This window comes from Columba livia, chromosome 5 (assembly GCF_036013475.1).
Source record: "Columba livia isolate bColLiv1 breed racing homer chromosome 5, bColLiv1.pat.W.v2, whole genome shotgun sequence".
Classification (NCBI taxonomy): Eukaryota; Metazoa; Chordata; class Aves; order Columbiformes; family Columbidae; genus Columba; species Columba livia.
This window is the reverse complement of record NC_088606.1, coordinates 38108599-38130634: the sequence shown is the minus strand read 5'-3', so window position 1 is coordinate 38130634 and position 22036 is coordinate 38108599. Positions and strand designations below refer to the sequence as shown.

General features: G+C 45.4%; 1 protein-coding gene across 1 annotated transcript in view; it reads right to left on the bottom strand.

Annotated features, from left to right (window-relative positions):
- Positions 1–19992: 19992 nt before the first annotated feature.
- TTC9 (tetratricopeptide repeat domain 9) overlaps positions 19993–22036 on the bottom strand; it is a 30113-nt gene continuing 28069 nt past the window's right edge. Inside the window, exon 3 of the mRNA XM_065064437.1 lies at positions 19993–21145. Coding sequence (XP_064920509.1) covers positions 21066–21145 — 80 coding nt within the window. The 3' untranslated portion in view covers positions 19993–21065. The remainder of the gene's footprint in view (positions 21146–22036) is intronic.

Sequence of the window (22036 nt, the reverse complement as noted above, 5' to 3'; positions counted from 1 at the left end):
GATTCACGGGGCGGGGGGGGGGGGGCGCTGGTAAACTGAGGCAGATTGTGGTTATTTGCTGCACAGTCTGGTGGGCAGAGCGAGTGACCCATCCTTTACATCAGTGAGGCCTGACGACACCCACATTATTTTGAAGTCAGAGTACACGGGGACTTTGCTTCTTCTAGATTTCACTGCATATGCTAATATTTTTCAACCCTTGTTCTCACACATGCTAGTCATATAAAAATAATTGAATCTTAGTGCCAAATGATCTTCTTTGCATTTTGCCCTTTATTTTGATCACATTTCAGAAGATCAATGCTCAGCATACAAGGGATGCCTCTGGAAAAGTCCATACTGGTACCTCTGCATCAGCATGTCTGTGGAGGCAGGGGCTGGGAGGTTTCCATAAGATGTGTAGGGAGGGGATATAGATGCGTCTGAAGCTTTGCTGGGGAAGAACCATCATTTTTCATGTTAGTGCCCTCCAGGAGGCCACTTATATGCCTTTCATCATCTTCCTACTGCAGTTTGGCCATTTGCCTGATGTTACTGATCTCGGAAGACTAGACAAGTCTGGGTTTAAAGTGTCCTTTTTGGAGCAGGTACTAGTCCTTCAGTGTGTGATTCTGGTACAGCTTACAGTAGCATGTTACACACCTCAGTGCTGATATCCTGAGTTTGAGCTCAGAACCTCTTCTGAATAAGCAAGTCATCAGATAAATTAGGTAGAAATGATGAGACTGGATATACTGGAAGGCAGAAAGCTAGTTAGCTGGGCATCATCTCAAATGCCCATTGCGTATATGGTCTGGGTATATATTTTACTTAAGAGCATCTTCCTTCCTCAGAGTTTCATGCAGCTGTAATCAGACTTGCAGAAAGGACAAAACTGGGTAACACCAGTGTTTGAGGGGAAAGGAAAAGTATGCAGATATGAAATCTATGAGCTGCAGAAAAAGTAAGAAATCAATAACATGAGGTTTAGTGAAACAAATATAGCATGATTGAATGTTTTCACTCCATGCAATATTTACTTCTTGTAGTAATTTGTCCTGGACACAGGCTGTGGTCTGGAGTTATTCACAGGCATTTGAGGATGCAGTTTCTATAAAAGATACCATCCTAAATAAAGCTGTATTGATTCAAATGAAGGGAATAAACTTTACAGGAGCTTATGAAAGGAGCAGGGAAATGCCAGTTGAGAAGCGGAACCTCAGCAAAGGAGCTGAGGCTGGAAATAGGGTTGCCTCTGGATTAACATAAAATGCTAACATAAAAGTGAGAATGGCAAAATGCCGTTTGGCAGAGAAAGGGGCAGGGCTCTCCTCGTAACCTGAGGAAGAAAAGTCCTGCTCAGCTCTACAGCTCAGAACCACTTAGGGCCCACAGAGCAGCTAAAGGATGTGAATGATTCAGGCTAGATGGACGTAAATTGCAAACTGTAATTGTAAGTTAATGTGTCCTCCACTGAAGGGCAAATGAGTGAGGGGATAGTAGCCCAGGGAAAGGAAGGTGCTTTTGTCTTTGCTCATAGTATTAATATATCTTGGAACTGCCCTTACCCTGGAAGCTGGTCTTTAATGCTCTTCTACATGTTGGAGTGTTCCTAACAGGTGTTCTTAACAGCTACTCTGTGCCAGTTTCTAAGTCTTGATCACATTTAATACCCCTTTGATTGGCATTATGGGGTGAATACATCCTTCTCGTACCCGGTCTTTTTGCTGTTCTAGCTCCATCTGGGGATGAGGAAAATAATTTCTGACCTCCCCTAACAGATGGTTGTTTGGCATGCTAGATGACATCCTCCCCTATAGAAAAGAAAGAGAGAGGAAAGTCACACCCTGTCCCAACTTTTAATTGAAATAAAGGAGATAATTATTTCATCTTGAATGGCAAGGGGAGGAAGAGGTCCCCTGTTTTCCTAGACATGTGCTTCTCTCCCTATGCCCTTGCCCTCTCTTACCTATGTGCCTTTGACGAAGACAGATGATATTCTGGGCATCACTGCAATAAACAACCTCAGGCTCATACCAAAGAACAACAAAATGTAAAAGGTTTGGCAGTCCAGTCATATTGCCTAGGGGTAAGACTGAGGGCGGAGTGGGAATAGCTGAGCTGGTGAAAAATGGCCAAGAAGAGATATCTCTGAGATGGAAAGCAGGGGACACACAGGAGACCAACGATCTGTTGGTATCGTTGGGTCCCCTAAGTCAAAATGGAAATTGATAAATTTAATCTACATGAGGTGAAGTCTGATCCGGAACTAAAATCAGTTTCAGTGAGGAAGGCAATAGCCAAGGAAAGTCCAGAATAGCTACACACTGAGTTTCAAAGGCCAGGATTCAACAATCTCCTTTTACAGATGGAATAAGGCTGAGGGAAATATAAAATGTTTCTAAAGTGTATATGTGCCTGTGCATTCACACCCTTTCCCATATGTGCACCCAAGCATGCGTGTGTTGGGGGAGGCATGTACATCCAGCTCAGAACTGCACATCTGTTCTTTATAGTTTCCAAGAGAAGTTCTAGCTGGTGTCACAGCAGCCACTAAACAACAGCTCAGAACAATTCTGGTACGCTTCTCAGCATCACAAAATTGTGAATTAAAACCAAACCAAAATTCTCCCCTCACTTTTAATGATGTTAGCACTCCTAGTAACACTTGCTTTTTATAGAATATAACTCTAAAAAAAAAGAAGCAGTTTACTTTTGCTGATTTTTCTACACTTCTAGGGAATATCTGGTTTCAGGCTTTAAGACTTGATTTAGATTAAATGTGGTAAAAATGAAAAAAAAAAAAAGTAAAGCACTTAGCTGCTTTCTGGATCATGCTGCAGTAGTTCGCTTTCATGAAATGGTGGGTCCTCCTACAGCTAAAGGAGCTCCGCAGTGCAGGGACAGTACAAGCCAAGATGAATTCACCACATCTCCCCTCTCCTGCTAAGTCAGTGAGGTTCAGACTGAACTCCAGAAGTAAAAAATGCCACCTCTTTTTCTAATGGATTGTGGATATAATACAGAGCATGAAATGTGGGGAGGAGGTTACAAACCTGATAGAAAGCCCGAGACACTCCTGTAAAAAATACTCTGAGTGTGGAAGGAGAGCTTGAAGACTTTTTACCTAAGGAAGGGGCTGGCTCTGGCACTGTAGGCAAAATGTGCAAGGGAACCAAAACATTTCTATATGAACGAGAGGTGCTCTGAGAAGGAAGTTGTCAGGATTCCCGCCCTTGCGGCTGTGGGCTGCAGCATTTCGGTAAGTACAGCCAAGCTATGATCAAACATATTCTTTTTATTGCAACAGATGACGATAGTTTTTCAGCGGACATTCAATTATTGTATGAAATAGACGGTTGAGCATAAGGGGAAAGTTCTCTTTCCAGACAAAGCTGTTCTTCACTTGGGACTCCTGTAATCACAAAATGTATTTCTAGCTGCTGGATACTCATGCCTGTGCCAGCTTTTTGGATCTACATCAGAATTTCAAAGGTATAGGCTTTTGAAATTTTCTCTGAAATACTGGACTCTAATGTCAGACTAAATTATGTCACATACTGCAGTGTGAGTAAATAATGAATAGTGGCTTTCCAACACTGTCACCTTCTTAATAGGAACAGTAAAAAAAAAAATGGTGTTCCTTTTCTGCTAAATTTATGATCTGTCAGTGACTGCCGGGTGAGATCCACTATTGATACAAGGAGTGAGAATCTGCACTCCCACCGCCCCTTCCTCCTCGCCCTCTGCCTCACTGGCAGTGACAGCCAGGGATCTCGGTGGCACTGGGAAAATGCCACCAGTGTGGGGGGACCTTGCCAAGCCAGACCTCCCCGTGGCAGAGCTGTTTACCCACCTCTGCTCTCCACCACTTTGGCACAGGCTGTGGGCTTGACAGCCACCTTCAGGCCTCTCTTAAAATTAGGCAGTGGCTCTTCCTGCCATGCTGAAGTTGTTTCTGATTCAGAGATTGATGTTCCCGTGCTTTGACAGCCATGTTGGGATTGGCTGACTATGGTGTTCCAAGCAGATATGCTGCTCACCTGCTAACCCAACTCTGCCCTGGAAGAAGGTTCGTTACTGTTAGAAAATGAAAGGATTAACCCCTTCTTGGTCATTTTGTTTTGTGTACCTTCCTTTCCTTACATATGTGTTTGGGAGACAGGGGATGTCCAAACCCTCCAGGTCCCAAATAAGGTTCCATTGTCCTGTCTGCATGACTAAGCACAAGTGTGGCTCAGGATGAACAAGTACAATGGCAGAGAAGATCAAGGTAGATCAATACCGATCCAAGAAAGCAAGCCACCTGCAACTTCCTTTATTAAATAGCAAGTTGTTTTAAATGAAAGTCTCCAAGAAGAAGTATACGAAAGAAAACTAACTGGGAAGAAACTAATCTTCCCAGTGATGGGAGAGAGCTTCTTGAATTCCCTCCATTCTTTGTGGGATTCAATTGTAGAAACTGGTGTAGAGCTTGCATGGAGTTGGATTAGTTATTTAAGTATCTCCTGCAAACCAAATCCAACCAGATTATTCATTGTGGTTATCCTGCAAGTATACATGTGTGTGTGCCTATCCTGGAATACGTTGAGAATTTCTGAGATGTTAAAAAAACTCTTGCTGCAAAGTCACTGTTTATGTTCAACCTGAAGTATTTTACTCACTTCTTGTAGAGCCAGCTCATGTTGATCAGGCAGTTCTCCATCCTCTATATCATGTCACAGAATCACAGAATGTTAAGGAATGGAAGGGACCTCAAAAGATCATCTAGTCCAATCCCCCTGCCGGAGCAGGAACACCCAGATGAAGTTACACAGGAAGGCGTCCAGGCGGGTTTTGAATGTCTCCAGAGTAGGAGACTCCACAACCCCCCTGGGCAGCCTGTTCCAGTGCTCTGTCACCCTCACTGAAAAGAAGTTTCTTCTCAAATGTAAGTGGAACCTCCTGTGTTCCAGTTTGATAGGACAAGGGGTAATGGGTTCATTGGTTGTCACCGAGAAGAGCCTGGCTCCATCCTTGTGACACTCACCCTTTATATTTCTGTAAATATTAATGAGGTCACCCCCCAGTCTCCTCCAAACTAAAGAGACCCAGCTCCCTCAGCCTTTCCTCATAAGGGAGATGTTCCACTCCTTTGATCATCTTTGTTGCCCTGCACTGGACTCTCTCCAGCAGTTCCCCGTCCTTCCGGCACTGAGGGGCCCAGAACTGGACACAATATTCCAGATGTGGTCTCAGCAGGGCAGAGTAGAGGGGAAGGAGAACCTCTCTCGACCTACTAACCACCCCCCTTCTAAGACACCCCAGGATGCCATTGGCCTTCTTGGCCACAAGAGCTCAGTGCTGGCTTCTGGTCATCCTGCTGTCCACCAGGACCCCCAGGTCCCTTTCTCCTACGCTGCTCTCTAATAGGTCATTCCCCAACTTATACTGGAACCTGGGGTTGTTCCTACCCAGGTGCAGGACTCTACACACACGCAGCTTCAGTAGTGTCACAAGACAGATACACAAACCAGCTGTCTCATGTACAGCCACCTGAAAGACACATCAGGGGTTATGGCTTAAAGTGTCAAGGAAACTAAACCATTGCAGTATTTCCTGAAAGGGCCTTATTGACAACAGTGTGATGAGCCAGTTATCTGTTGTCTCAAAAGTGACTGTATAAATGGCATCAGAGGGTACCTAGTTAATTCTTTCTCAGTGTCACTTTCCAGTCAGATGTGTCCAGCTTGCAAATAAACATTGCTTTGTATCTCAGTAGCAGGAAGGTACCTCCGAAGGTGAAAACTTGTTCAGTTTGTTTTTGACTGTTACCAGCAATACAATTTCTACTGTTAATGCTTAGGTGACCAGATTATGGAGCTAAATCAGTGTTGAAAAGCTAGGAGATGGTTTGCTGCATTGCTGAGTGTACCTCTGCTTATTGCTGCTGTATTAGTTCCTCCAGGCAGAATCTCATGGCAAATTGTTTGGATTCTTTCCCATTTAAATACTTATATGGGTAACAGTAAATGGATGGATTTTCATCCTGCAGAGCAAACCCATGCCTGCTGAAGAGCTTTTTCTTTCTCTGATATCTAATCCGTTCCTTTGGCAAAATAAAGAATGAGACACTTGTACAGATCTGATTAAGCTCCAAGTCCCTTTTTGTATGACAGAAAATCAATACTATTTCTAAATCTATTAACCAGTCCTTCACACTTCAGTTGTGCTCTGTCTAGGATATATGAGAAAGAACAGGAGGGTATTTTGGCCATTATAAAGAAAATGTATGAAAAATACTCTTCTCATGTTCCACTTTTTCTCCCTGGCTCTAAGCTACCCATATCTTCTAGGTTCCTTGTCCCTTGAATCTGGCCCGCAGGCCAGAGACCTGTTCTGCAGGAGGGACTTTCATCTTTCAGTCTCTCAAGCCAGGCTTGAATCCATCAGTAGTATCTGGAAGTTCTGGTTTTTGTTTATTCTGATGATAAGTGAGCTGAAGTAGGTCTCAGCTTCTGGTTTAGTATCTGTAAGTCCTGGTTTTTGTTTACTCTGATGATAAGTGAGCTGAAGTAGGTCTCAGCTTCTGGTTTAGTATCTGGAAGTCCCGGTTTTTGTTTACTCTGATGATAAGTGAGCTGAAGTAGGTCTCAGCTTCTGGTTTAGTTTCTGGTTTAGTGCCTGGTTTTGCTGGTACACTGAGAGCTTTCACAGTTGCCAGATGAGAATCAGGGCACCACAGCTCTGTGCACATAAATGACAACACAGTTTTGTAGCAGTTTTGAGATCTTATATCCATTTTCAAGCCAATGATTGACCATGTGTGAGAAAAGGAGATAACCTTAAGGACAGGCATGGGTTTTCTTCCCAAGCCAGAGAAGAGGAAGGTTTTCTGTGTGATTTGATGAAGAACAGAGACTTGTCTGTAGAACTCCCAACTGCCGGCTGGGCTCTGAGCATGCTGGTACCTTTATTTCAAACAGGTCTCTGAGGGAGGAAATGTCCTTGACATTTTAAAAAACTGCCACAGGAAACCTGGGTGTCCACAATGTGACACGTTGGTTGGGAATGAGAACCTCTGCCCACTCCTCCTGTCAGTAAAAACAATATTGCTGTGACAAGTCAGTGCTTCCCAGTCATCACTAGGTACTTCTTCTACACCCTTACCAGGAGGTGAAGCACTGAAAAAGCTGGGGACATTGAACACACTTTGTCCACCAGAGATGGTCTCTCCAAGTCAGGTAGTCCTTTGATATCTCAAAAATTAAAGGCAAAGTGTTATAATAACTCAGAAAATGACGTATGAAACCGGACACAGATCCGTGCTTGTTTGTGGCCTGATGTCACCCCCCAGCCAACCTGAGAGCTCCATCTGTATCCTGCTCCCTGTAACCGCTCTGTAATTACATCTCATTGTACTGTATTTTTGTTCAACAACTCGCTGGCTGTTTTTCACATCAGATGAATTATTCAGCAGCAGACTGTGTTCTTGTTTCTAACAATGGCAGCAACAATGTTTCACACTCCTAGGGTGCTGGAAACACTATTTGCTGAATTCCTCCACACCCAACAATAGAAGATGGGGCTATTTCAATGCAGTGAGAAATGGGGCTCAGCACAGCTCTCTGACATGGGCCAGGTAAAGCAGGGAGCTGCAGAACTAGGAGAGAAGTCCGTCTTCTACTGCTCTACACAACTTTTCTTCCCCTCTGAGCTACTTTTCAGCAACATAGCCACGTGCTAGATCCTCAGTTACTTTAATCAGCATTATTTCCTTCAATGCCTTGGGGAGACACCAACATTTGTTTGGATCCAGCCCACATTTTCAGGTTAAATTCCCATGGATTTCCCATGGACACTTAACAGTTTTTTAGATGTATTTAGCTTACTGCTGCCATTAAGAGTGGTGAGTGTTTGAATTATTTCCTCTCTGAGCAGAAGCCAAACCCCACCAAGCTGGATTATGAAGACAGGCTGCATTTTTGTGTGTAACATGCTATTCAATGAAGGTGGATGCTGCATGTTTGTGTCTGGACACTTCACCCGCACTTCAAAAGTACACTTGGAATCTGTGTTTGCCTGAAGATCTGACATAGCAGCATACATCACAGGCTTTACGCCATTATTGGTAGTCTTGGAGAGTAAGGGACCTACCTATTCTGTAATCAATTATCTGGTCTCAGCAATTAACACCTTTCAACATGAATTTGGGAATGGAGCCTGCAATGCATAGGTAGTTCTCACAGCATCCTACAGTATGGTTCGATGTAACCAGCCAACTACAGATTTGACTCTGCGCTTGCCACAGCTCTCCCATAGAGTATCAGATCCAAGTCAAAGTTGGCTTTGCTCTGGAATTAGATGTTCAGTCATGTTAGGAGACCACTAACATCACTTCAGTGCCTTCAGAAACTTCATACTACCTGTGACTTGCATGGGACTTGTTTCTTCATTGCTCATTAAAGAAGGAAACACTGGAATGCGTGCATTAAATCCCATGACCTACCAAACCAAGTCCTCTGTTGCACATACTTTCTACTGTTGGGAAAGAGCAAACAGCAAGCAAATGTCTTTCTGGATGACACTTGAGCTACTCCCTACCTGTGAATACAGGATGAAAATCTATGAAGAAAAGAATCACAGAATCCCTAAATGGTTAGGGTTGGAAGGGGCCTCTGGAGATCATCTAGTCCAACCCACCTGCTAAAGCAGGTTTACCTAGACCAGATCACACAGTAATGCATCCAGGTGGGTCTTGAGTGTCTCCAGAGAAGGAGACTCCACAGCATTTCTGGGCAGCCTGTTCCAGTGTTCTGTCACTCTTAAGGTAAAGAAGTTTTGCCTCATATTCAGATGGAACCTCCTATACTTCAGTCTGTGCCCATTGCCCCTCATCCTATTGTTGGGCACCACTGAGAAGAGTTTGGTCCCATCCTCTCAACACCCACGCTTGAGATATTTGTAAACATTGATAAGATCCCCTCTCAGCTTTCTCTTCTCCAGGCTGAACAGACCCAGCTCTCTCAGCCTTTCCTCATAAGAAAGATGCTCCAGACCCTTAATCATTTTTGTAGCTCTCTGCTGGACTCTCTCCAGTCATTCCTTGTTGTTCTTAAACTGGGGAGCCCAGAACTGGACACAATACTCCAGATGCAGCCTCACCAGGGCAGAGTAGAGGAGGAGGACAACCTCCTTCGACCTGCTGGTCACATTTTTGCTAATGCACTTCAGGATACCATTGGCCTCTTGGCCACAAAGGGCACACTGTTGACTCATGGTCAATCTGTTGTCCACCAGAACTCTCAGGTCCCTCTCTGCAGTGCTGCTTTCCAGCATGTCCACCCTGTACTGGTGCCTGGGGGTTATTCCTCCCCAGGTGCAGGACCCTACACTTGCCCCTGTTGAATTTCATCAGGTTCTTCTGTGCCCAGGCTCTTCTTCTTCTCCAGGCTCTCCAGGTCTTACTGAATAGCAGCACAGCTTTCTGATGTGTTGACCACTCCTCCCAGTTTGGTATCACTAGCAACCTTGCTGAGGGTGAACTCAGTCAGTTAATCCAGCTCATTGATGAAAGATGCTCCAGACCCTTAATCATTTTTGTAGCTCTCTGCTGGACTCTCTCCAGTCATTCCTTGTTGGACTCAGTACTGGATCCTGGGGAACACTGCTAGCTATAGGCTTCCAACTACACTCTGCACTATTGATCACAATCCTCTGAAGAGTATCCAAAGCATAATCTTCACTGGAATCTAGACACAGGTCAATAATTTCCTTTCATTTTTCATTTATCTTGAACATCTTCTAGTTTTCTGTTCATGGTCAGGTGCACAAGCTGCTAAAAAAACAAGACACCCAGGAGAGCTGTGGATTCCAAACTATGGGTTGCATTGCCTGTGAGCTTTGCTTAGAAGGTTTTGAAAGAAACATCTATCTCTGTCTGACTGGGGGATGCTGGGGAAAAACCTTGCAGGGTGTGGCGAACAACATACCAGTTCTCAATATTTGTGCTGTTGATCTTGAATGCTCTCGTCTTGCTCGAGCATTATTAATCCTACTTGTTTTGCATGATCTGAATGTACCTGACTCTGCAAGGTAATCTAAAAGAGCAGAAGGAATTGCTTTGCCTGGTGGAAGGAGAGTGTGAGCGATGCTCCCAACAGACTGTGACTCTCAGCTGTCATGCAGTGTATGTCTGAGCTGCTAAAGCTCTGCAGACCTTGTGCAGCTGTACAACTTGTTAGTAATACTACTAAACGGGAACAGCTATGTTGATTTCCCCCCATACAAAAGCTGGTACTTTATGCTGTCTAACTTTTGCTTTGCCTTAAAATTTGGCCACATGTATCCTTTAAAAAGCAGAGACACGCAGATCTGTTCTTTTTGTGGAAAAATAATTGTGATTTCTGATTTCCTGGAATCTAATAATGCCTCCGTCAAACATGATGCAACTCAGTAAAGAGTGTTGGCTGCACAGATACAAAAGGATCTGATAGTGACACAGCAGAAGAAAAACTGCGATGAGTCAAAGCAGTCTGGGGAGAGACTTGCACATGAGTCAATGATGTCTTGCTAGTGCAAAGAAAATTATAAGTAGGCGTATCGTATGTAGGACTTCTGAAATAATGCTTCTGCTTTATCTTACACTGGAAGGCCACACCTGGAGAACTGTCCTGCTTTCAGCACTACACTCCAGTAAAGATGTAAATCACCTGGAAGAAATCCAGAGGAGAATGAGGAGAACAAGCAAGGAGCTAAAAAACTTGCTGAGTTGCAGAAATGTTGATGGAAGCTGAGAAAGAATAGTCATAGAGAAGAGCCTTTCACAAAGATCAGGAAATGCTGCAAAGCAAGAGAATAATTTTTTGGTCATATGTGCTGTAGCTGAAACAAGAATTGGTTTAAATCACTGCAAAGAAGACTTAGTTTGAGCTTTAGTAAAAGGTTTCTTAACTTTCCATTTATGAAGGCAGTGGTATACTGTAATAGAAGGCTTTTAACACCAGGTTGGATAAACATCTCTCAGGAACAGTCTAGCTTTATGTGACTTACTTGCCTTAAGGCAATGGGGTAATGTAGACGCTGTCTTGAGGATCTTTTCCAGTCCTATTTTCAGAGTCGGTACTTCCTCAGATTTATGGTGTGAGATGACATGGCTTGGCTTGCTCATCATGAACAGACCTGTGAAATCCCTCCAGGGCATCTGTATTTATACTGGTAATGAGTAAAAAGTAGAGATCCCGTCTTTTATTAGACGGGATCTTTCATTAGTTAACTGAGTCCACCTGACATTGGATCACAGAGACATGAACATTTGGGATCCCTAGAGCTCCACATCTGTTGCTAGACTAACAACAGGTGGAGAGGGAAATGGCTGTTCCAGAACACTGAAAATGGGAGAGATGTCTCTCCACAACAGCATGTCTTAGAAGAAGATGCATTGCTTGAGAAGAAAACCACAGCTCATTTTGTAATAGGAACTTTTACTAATGGTGCTGTGGGATCCTTCATTTTTCTGCTGGTTTGAATTCTGACCACATATGCTATAATTTATAGGATTTTTCTGACTGACAGTGTTGTATTCCCAGCCTCTGATCTGTCAAGCTGTACAGTTACCTGTAATCTGTAGATTAAGACCCTATTCCTGCGTACACCTTTTCCTCTTCTTCTGTCACACAGAAATAATTTCCCAGAAGTCAATCAAATGTTCTGAACTGACAACCTTAGGTCTGCTGAAAACTTAAATTTGGGGTGCTGCTGTGACATGTTGGTAAGGTGATGTTCACTGCAGGCTTTTCTCTTGCTCAGCCCTTCCATTTTGCTAGGCTTCTGACCAGATAACTATTTTTCTGTGCTTATAGGAAAGCCCAGGCCCATGTGATATATCAGCAGGCTGCACCACCTGCCACAAACATTATGAAGCGATGAGCTGAGCTCCTCTGAATCATGAGAGCTTAAATAAACTCATGGATTTTTACAGTTTGCCTGTTGATGTTTGGAGTCCTTACTACTCAGGATTTAAAGGGCTTTTAGAATCAGGGACCTACCTCTACCTCAGGATGACGGTGCAGTCCCAGTGCCATAGACCTGGAGAGTCAAAAATTGTGAGAGTTGTCAGCAATGGGGATATGCCAGTCAGAGGGTGGCCCTGGCTTCATGAGCCACCCCCGCAGCTTCTGGAACTGATGTCAGAGATTGGCCTCTGGACCACAAGCAGGTCACACATCTGTTCTGCCCAACTGATGCCAAGACCTGGCTTTTTGTGAGCATCCAGGCTCAGTCCCCATACCTTGCTCAGTCAGAGGCCATCTAAAGGACCCCATGAAAGGGCTTGCATCTTAGCTTGCTAAGCATATTTCAGGGAATGGGCTTATGTGCTCTCCCTGAGTCAATGCTCAGAGCTTGCCAACAGGCAGACAAGTCTCAGAGATAGCCTACAGAATTCAGCAAGCCGTTGGATCTAATTCAGCTCCAGCAAGATGCAGGAGACCGGCTCTGAGTGAAAGAATATGCCATTTGCACGTGGCCATTTTTCTAACCAGAAGCTTGTAGGAGGTAATATGAAACAGCTGGGTTTTATCTGATGCCAGAAGATTTGCTGTAACCCAGTATTGCTGCTGTGTGAAGTGGAGGAAGAATGCAGAGTCTGCAGCTCTATCACCAGCCATTTTCAGGGACCTGATGCCACAATCCATCCAGCACATGACTTTCCCTTGAGGCTGTTCCAGGCCATACTAAGCTGCTTTCTTTGGGCTGCTTTCTTCACAAAATGAGAATAACACTGCCAGGCAGGCTGCCTGAAAACCACCCATTGTTGGTTAAGAAAGTGAAAATCCTTGTGTTCCCAACTGTAAATCCCGCAGCTGTCTTTGCTAAGCAAAATCAGAGAAACACTTAGTCCATCTGTTTCATTCTGGGTAATCTGAATAAGTGCTTTTTTTTCCTAGCAGCCATGAAAATAATTTTTAATTGTAGTATCGCATGATCAGCAACATTTTCTGTCTAGAACAAGAATTTAAGGTGCTGTTGCAGGAGAAACACAGTGCAACTGCATCTCAGTTTGAGCCACTGCTGAAGCAGAGGAACTGACAAGCAAAAATATCGCCCCACCAAACTGGAAGAGCAGCCTGCTTTACGGACAACTTTGGCAAAAGGGCTGGAATCATGAAAATCAAACTCCCTTTTCAGCCTTGGAAAAAAGCTCTCATTTGCTTTGTTTCAGGTCTCAGATTGACTCTGTCCCCAAAACACATATTGAAGGTGGGTGGCCACTTCCAGCTAATATAGGTGTTAAAATTATGACCCAATGCATGTTGTCCCCGGCCCAGCCACTCCAATGCTGCTGTCATGTGTTGAAAAACACAGTAAAGCAAGGCAGCTGGTGTGTCTCTTCTTTCGCCATATGGAAAACAATACAAAGGCAAAAGAAAGGAATCAGCATTTAAAGGTCCAGCAGACAGCCACTGCCTGAGGTCTCCTCCTTGTGTCCTCAGGAAGATATTGGTCTCACTCATCCTCCCTCTGTCTCCAGGTTCAGAACTACGGTAGGGTTTGGTCACCCAGATGCCCAAGTCCTACTTGGCACAAGTCCTGCTTGTGTCATGGGTGAGAATGCTTGCTACCAGCTCTATATATTCTTTTTTCTACTATATTCTATTTCTCTATTTACTCTTTCTGTTTTGTTTCACTCCTTCTTGTGTCTCCCAGTCCAAAAACCGCTCTTCCACCCTGGAGTAAGGGCTTCTGCCAGGCCCTTCAGACTTTTAGCTATGGGTATCTGTGTCTCTTTTGCCTCCGTTCCTTTTCCCACCTAAGCTCTTCTTTGAGATACTCTCATTCTCCTTTCTCACACAAACAGGGTCTCGGGCTGTGAACTCAATCTGCTTGCATTGATCTGTGGGGAGACTTTTCACTCAGGCTGGTTTCCACGTTCAGCGAAGTTCCCACTTCCCTTTGGATACCTCCTTCCTTCTCTACCACCACGGGGAGTGTGTGTAAGCACTGATGTTCACTGCAAGATTCACAGCCAGATGAAAGCATGCAGAACTGGAAACTCACAAAAGCAGCAACAGGTAACCAAATAGTTGTCCTGCTCTCATTCCAAAAGAGTGAAGGAATCAGTAAAAACGTGTCAGGACTGGTTGAGCTACAGCAGGTTCTGCTGTGGGATGGAATGGACAGCAGGACAGGGTCTGGTCCAGCTCTGTTTCACGCATTTCTGCCCTCAGGGCTGTACCCCTCATGCACCCCCACACACACTCACACATGCGTAGACTGAGGAATGCCTCTGTAAATGCTGCAAACAAAGCTGCTGGTTGAGATGATTTAATAGTAAATCTAGCTTCTGTTACTAGTAGCCAGGTCCCTTCCCTTCCCTTCCCTTCCCTTCCCTTCCCTTCCCTTCCCTTCCCTTCCCTTCCCTTCCCTTCCCTTCCCTTCCCTTCCCTTCCCTTCCCTTCCCTTCCCTTCCCTTCCCTTCCCTTCCCTTCCCTTTCCTTGTGATTTTTTTTTTCTTGGCAGAGTTCTTTACATAAAACTCTTCTGTCATTTTCAGTGCTCATATTTTGCATTTTGGATGTCAGTATTTCACTGTAGTTAACACCAAACCTTTACAGTACTGAGGTAAGCTGGGGTCTGATACAGAAAATGTACAGTTTCACATGAATCACAGTTTTGATTTGTAGCTCTGACAATAGACAAGAGAACATAGGCTCATATGCTTCTGTGAGCTCTCAGGAGAAAACAGTATAATGAATAGAGTACACTGCTGATTCACCCTTCCTCTGAGCTGATCTCCCACCTCTTCTGCAGGTTGTAGTGGGCAACAGGGAGCTCTGGTGAGTGCCATGTATTACAGGTGTCTGAACATGTGTAATCACTGCAGATCTAGTGGCACTATTTGTATGAGGATCTGCGTTGGCTTCAAAGCCCCAGCCAAATTCCTTTTCTTATTCCTTAATTCCCTTGGCAGTTTCACCTGGCTACATTTTAGGCTAAACTGAGTGAAGGGGAGCCCTCTAGAAGGAAACAAAAGTTGTGGAAGTTAGTTGTTGCAAAGCTGCTGCTATTTCTAAAACTTGGGTGGCGATAAGGTGAAAGGCTGTGGGTAGGGCCTGGGAAGTCAGCCTCTCTTGGAGAGCAGCTTCATTCATTGCTGCCATGGTTGAATGGTGCCGTACATGACCCCTTATCTATCCCTGTAACACAGCAGAAGCTTTCCACAGGCTAAGGACTGAGCATGAAACTAGGGTAACAAGGTAATTTCCTGGGCACTACACAGTCTGTTTATTTCCTGATTCCCCACCACAGCCACTACTGGAAACAGTTGCTGTAGGCACAGCTCTCCAGGCTGAGCAGAGTTGGAGCTTGCCTCTTGCTGTGACACAGGCAGCACCTGTCTCAAGGAAGCAAAAGAGAGTTCCCTTCCCTCCCTACATCTCTGGGACCACTTACATGCTCTTCCACCCCACAGGCTGCTGAAGTCACGTATCACCACAAGTTTCTTCTCATCTTCTTATCCAGAATCTATGAATTTAACTTCTCTAAACTGTAGCTTCGACAGCAATGAGGAGGGTTCACCTTCGCTGAGGTAGTATCCAGGCTGCTGGTGGTGCAGTAGCATAGCCTGCAGCATCTAGTAACCAAGGAACTCCTAAGATCAACTCAAAACAATCTCTGGAAACCATCTCACGCCAGCTGCAGTGATATAAAGTCCTACTAACTGGCTATGTGAACCCTTGGATAGTATTAAGGAATTCGATAATTCACTGCACCCTCCCAAGCAGACCATCTGGGTGGCACATTGACCCATCACTCTTACTCCTTGTTTAAGTAACCCCTGTCTAAGCCTCTACCCAACTACTGTGTGGAGCCAGGGGGTTTGCAGTAGAAACTGGGAAGAACATGAGTGTGCTTCGGGGTGCAGAAGGAAAGGTGAATAAATGAGCAGAGATGAGGGGTAGTCAGCAGGTCCTGTGTGAATATGGTTTGATTTCCCCTTTGGCCAGTGCATCATTCCACGTCAGCCACTCCCCACCCTTCACTTCTGCCCCTTGGGAAAGGAAAGGAGAAAGGGTATCATCAAGGGACTGAGCATAAAGAAAACAATGCAGACACAGCCTCTGGAGATCTCACATGAAGCATCGTGAGAATAGAGCTGCTCCTGAGCCTGCTGGGCCGTAGTTTGGTGAGAACATTTACACAGATGAAGCTTGCAGCAAAACTCTGGGAAAACAAAATGGAGATGCATGGCTAAGAGGGTTGATCTGTACTCAACATCCTCCTCTACATCTTACAGGTTCCTGGGTTCACTAGCAAGTAAGAGTAGCGAAGACCTTTGCCTGCCCATCAGTTCTGGAAACCAGTCATACTCTCTTCTTAATTTAGACAAGGACTTCTCCAGTCGGTCCAGGCCACTTTTACCAACTGCAATGGTTAACACATACTTGGAAGAATTCTGCAGCTGGCACATATTTGTCTTCTCCTCACGCTTTCAAAAATGATTGTGCTGGAGGAAGGAAACCTCCCCCTCTTTCGCCCCCTCCAGCTGGAAAATCACCTCAAATCTTACTGCCCTTTTTCCTGCTGTGCATCCTGCCAATTAAAACTGGGTCTTGTTATGAACTACAAATAACGTGGCTAAGCCTCTGGCCAGGTTTTTTCTAGTTCAATTCTTATTCTGCCCATGCATCTGGGTTTGGCTTGTATTTTGTATTCCATGATCAGTTCACCCCTCTCTCATTTCAACTTCAGTTCTTGCTTGCTGTCAGCTTTCCTACTGTTTTGCCTGCATCTACCATGCCATTTTGTTCCTGCTGTTTTCACATGTGGTGGACAAATGGGTTCACTCCCCATTGCACCGGAGATGTTTTAGCCCTGCTTGGTACCTGGACGGGCCTGTGTTCATTCTCCTATGTACCAATGGTGTCGACATATGCATATACCACCTGACTAAGCTAAAGCCCTGTTTTCTTGTTTTGTCTTGCAGGGTGTGTATTCTTATGTTTCCATTTGACTGCTCCACAGAAAAATACCATCGACTTGTACTGGACATGACCACCATCAACAGAGGGTCCTTCTCTGTCTCTACAACTCCCTACAGCAATGGCTGAGTAACTTGAGTCGGACTGGGTGGCTTCTGCCCACACCTCCACATCTGGCTGCTCCACATCCTCTGCCCACACCTCCACATCTGGCTGTCACAGCCAGCAACCCTAGCTGTACATACAGACTGGGGAACGAGAAGCTGGAAAGCAGTCCCATGGAGACGAATATGGGGCTTTTGGTCAGTGGCAAGTTGAACATGAGCAACAGTGTGTCCTGGAAGCCAAGAGGGCCAACTGTGTCCTCGGGTGCATCTAGCACAGCATGGCCAGCCGAGCGAGGGAGGTGATTGTCCCGCTCTGCTCTGCACTGGTTGCGGCCTCACCTGGAGCACTGTGTGTAGTTCTGGGCAACACAGGATAAAAAAGATATTAAGCTATTGGGGAGTGTCCAGAGGGGTACAAAGTTGGTGAAGGGTTTGAAGGGGAACCCGTATGAAAAGTGGCTAAAGTCACTTGGTTTGTTCAGCCTGGAGTAGGCTAAGGGGAGATCTCGTGCTGGTCTGCAGCTTCCTCACAAGGGAAGGAGGAGGGACAGGCACTGATCTCTTCTCTCTGATGATCAATGACAGAAGCCAAGGGAATGTCAGGAAGGTATGCCAGGGGAGGTTTATGTTGGACATACGAAAAGGTTCTTCACCCAGCAGGTGGTAGAGCACTGGAACAGGCTCCCCAGGGAAGTGTCACGGCCCCAAGCCTGACAGTGTTCAAGAAGAGACTGGACAACACCCTCAGACACATGATGTGAACTGTGGGGCTGTCATATGCAGGGACAGGAATTGGACTTGGTGATCTTTGTGGGTCCCTTCCAACTCAGTACATTCTATGATTCTGTGATGAGGACCACTCTCTGGAAAGGTGTGTAAATCTGCTTAACTGTGGACTCCGAAGAGTCTGGTGGTATACATAAACCTTTTTCTTCGGAGCTTGATACTGGGTTCTCTCCTTTATGGCCAATCTTTATTTCACTCTTTTGTTTCCTGTTAAGGCAGTTATTTGAAAAAAACCACAAGATTTTCTCTTAGATATTCTTAAATTCGGCCGTGGCCAGGAGATAAACTTGTCCTTGGTCTTTTAGGGCCTTGCTCCTCCAGAGCTGAAGGGCCCCTTGATGTGCTGGATGTCAAATACGCCTTGTCTTTCTTTCTGCAGAAGACAAAGCCTTTTAGGAAGTTTCAAAGGCTCTTCTCTCTCTCTTCTCTCTCTCTCTCTCTCTGACACATGCAGTAGAAGTGGTGATGTGTCTGCACATCTTTCCAGCTAGGCTGCAGACTCTACTGGGATGTTTGATACTGCCAGGCAGTGCTGGCTACTACAGAGAGTGCAGTCCACAGGAGCTCTGTTTGCTTTAGTGGCATTACTGCTGTCTCTCTCCCTGACATGTGGAAGGCCCCCACGTAGAGTTTTGTCCGTGTTCCACTCAAGCTCTGTCTCACTGTGGAAACACACAGATGCTACACAGCTGCAAAACAGTCCCTGACTCTGTTTTCTCTTTGGTGACTCCTTCCTCCAGCCACTGCTGTGAGTGTGCATTGCTTGCAGCTACCCTGAGGGTCAAGCTGCGTAAGGACAACCATTTTCTGCAAAAAGTAGGTTGCTGTGCACTACCTGGGGGCTCTCTGAGATCTTTTTCATACGCACATTCACAAATTTCTCACTTTGCCCCACACTTTGCAGTGCTCCTGGAGGGAAAGAAGTTGAGAACTGAGGAGATTGCACTTTGCAGTCTGCTGTGCCCTTTTTATACTAATGTATACATGGAACTGATGCCGTGACAGTATGTCAGTGAAGCCATTGTGAGGGCTAAAATCGTTTCCAGACAAAGTGGCAGCCCACGGACCTACATGTCCAGTGACTGGAAAATGCCCTTTCTCTTACATTAAGACTGTGAGTAACAAGCCTGCCTCTGCTTGCCTGAGCTTACCTGGGGCAGAGACTGTTTGTGTAGGTGGTGTCCTCTCCTCTTGCATGGCCTGCAGGATGAATCCTCATTTCACTCATAGTGAAGGGACACATGCAGCTGTGGGATGAACTGTCATGAGCAATATGAAGTATGGGGGTGTCACCTTTATTTGAATTTGCTGTGTGCTGTGATGCATTTATGATATGGAGGACTGCATGAGCCTGAGAACCAGAATTGTATTAGCTTTTTATACAAAGCACCAGGTACACCTTAAATGCATCCATGCACAGCTATGCCTAACCTTTTTTTTCTGATCTATTTAATAATGATCTAGAGAATTTCCCTCATTTGCCCTCCGTATCTTTAACTTAATTTTTGTTCTAGTAGCAGCTGTAGCCTCGCTTATTGCTCCAATATGCATAATGGTGAGCAGAGGTGATTGCTATTTCTGGCACAGATGTATGAACCATGGGTCATCTGAAGATAGCCAGTTTTTTTCAGAGACAACAGAAGAGGTTTGCCTTTTCTCTTGATGTTCCTCTATCAACTCTTTCAAATTTTGGCTAGAGAAAAATGCTACAAGATACCACAGCTGGGATGTGGGATGCTATAGCCAGCCGTCTGCAGACACCACGTCCACTGGGGCCAAAGCATGCAGCACTTAGCTGAACTTTGTTCAGCTCTCTGTGATTCAGTGTTCACGTTTCAGCTGAGGGACAAGCGAAGTAGCTCTGGGTACACTCACTTCACACTGACCACCATGGGATGAGATCACTCATGTACATCCTGCAACTGGGAACAGGTCCCTGTGGGCCACTGATGGGGCAGTCACACTGCCCCATTACTGGCACAAAGAGAAAAGGACCCTTGAGCCAAGGAGCCTGAGCTCTTAGAAGCAATCAGAGTGCTGGAGGAGGTCTAAACAGGCCCTACAGGCTGCTGAAATAGGCTCCAAAGCTGTTGATCCTGCCCTGTTTGTCAGCACCATGTTCTCCTATTAAAGAAAAAACTGGACACAGGAAGCATCAATACAAGGTGGGAGAATCAAGACCTCAATCCAGTGTACTAATAATACTTAGCACTGTACATCACTGTACTGTTACTTACAAACATTAACTAATACATCCTCACAACACCCCTGCGAGGTAGGGAAGTAGTATTATCCCCAGTGTACAGATGGGGAAAATGAGGCACAGAGAGGCTAAGTGGCTTGCCCAAGATCACACAGCAAGGCATTGGCAGAGCCAAGATACGAATGGAGACGTCCCTTTTTCCCCACCCCATGCTGCGGCCCACTAGACAGCGTTGCACGTCTGGACATGGGAAACCCAAGAGGTCCCTTCGAAAAGCAATGCCTGGACTTGTTGCCTATTAATAATTTTTATTTGCCTTTAATGAATTATTTCACAGTTTTTCCCTCACACTGTACACCACACTTTCACAGTCCATTCAGCACTCTGTGGTAGCCCACAGCCTTCTCCTCGGGCACTGGGACAGCTCTGCGGGGGGTTAGTAGGGTGCTCTGTGCTTTCATTAAGAGGATGTTTAGAAACAGTTTTCACTGGCATTAAACTGGGAGCATGTGAGTTCTTACTGGAGACCGGTAACACACACTGGAGACACAGGCAGAGGGAACTGATGGTAAAAGGGCATTCGCTATTCCCTGCGAAATGATCGGCAGCTCTCTTGGTTTCTTTAGCTCTTCCAGGCTCCAGTAAACATTGGGAAACTGTTTGTCTCCAACTTGCCTGGTCGGGAAGTTGTTGTTCCAGGGTTGCTTCCCAAAGGGTAATAGGCAGTCGGCTCAGGACCAGTAATGAACCCCAGCATTGCCTACTCCAGATGTGTGACACCGTCTTAAAAAGGTTGGCTGTAGCCATTGTGCTCTCCTGCCATGGGGAAGGGGTATTACCACAACTGGCAAGAAGCCATATCCAGCGTCTAAGTCTCTTTTTTTCAAAACTGGGATTCAATGAAGAGCAAGGGAGAGTGGATGGATGAGGAGATGAGGATGAGGCAGAGCAAACAGGAAAATCCACCAAATGGGCTTCTAGGAAGGAAATGTTCCCCCTTTGGGCACTTCAGCTGAAGCGGCTTCATTTTCACATGGCTTCTTTCTCTCTCTGGGAACATCTGCTGAGCTTCATCTCTGTCAGCTGGATATATCGTATGACATTGGTATCTGCAGGGAAAGAGCACACATACATTTACAGTGGTTATAACTCCCTGTAGAAGACAGAGACACTTTACCTTCATTCTCAGTGCACCACCTGGGGAGCAACATAGCTTCAGTGCTGCCTGCAGGAACAGCATCAGTTGGAAGGGGCTCTGAACCAAACCCTGCAGCTTTGGTTTTGAAAAGCCTGGTCTGATTTGTGCTCACTATCCCTGTTGCTCACAAGCTTACCTCAGCTACTTTTTACCTTCTCACTGGTTACTCTTGGTCAGCACAGTTGAATTTGCACAGTGGAAACTATCCAGGTCATCCCTGCCTGCTCTTGTGGAACAGCACCACCATTGGCTTCCATTCCCTCAGTGCCTGCACACAAGCCCCTAAAGGCATTTTGTGTGCAGTTATGCTCTGCCTTTTCGCCCTCCTATTCCTTTTACAGCCTATTTCACCCTTCTCACATTTTTTCCATTATGAGTTGAATTGGGAAGAGCATGCTTCACATTCTCTTTGTACCCTTTCTTTCCATAAATTTCATATTTGGAGGTTCTTCCAGCATGACGCTATCTGCATTTTTGTCATATGCTGTATGCTGCACACTGCCCTATCTGTCCTGTCTAATGAAGTTCCTAGGGGCAGGGAGCCACTGATTCATCCCTGTAGAGAGCTGTGAGGTCCCAGCACTGTGCAGGTAATAAGCTGAGCCCTCTTCTTCCTTCCAGTATTTCAGTGCATTAACACAGCACGCCGAGCATGTGAGTTTTGTTTTACCTCCTGGCCCCAGCAATGAGGGAAACTCTTCACCCTGAAGCACGGGCTGATCGAAATGAGTATGCTTCTCCAGACAGAACAGATCCCATGATTCTGCAGTCACAGTTAATCCTTTCTCAAATCATGTCGATT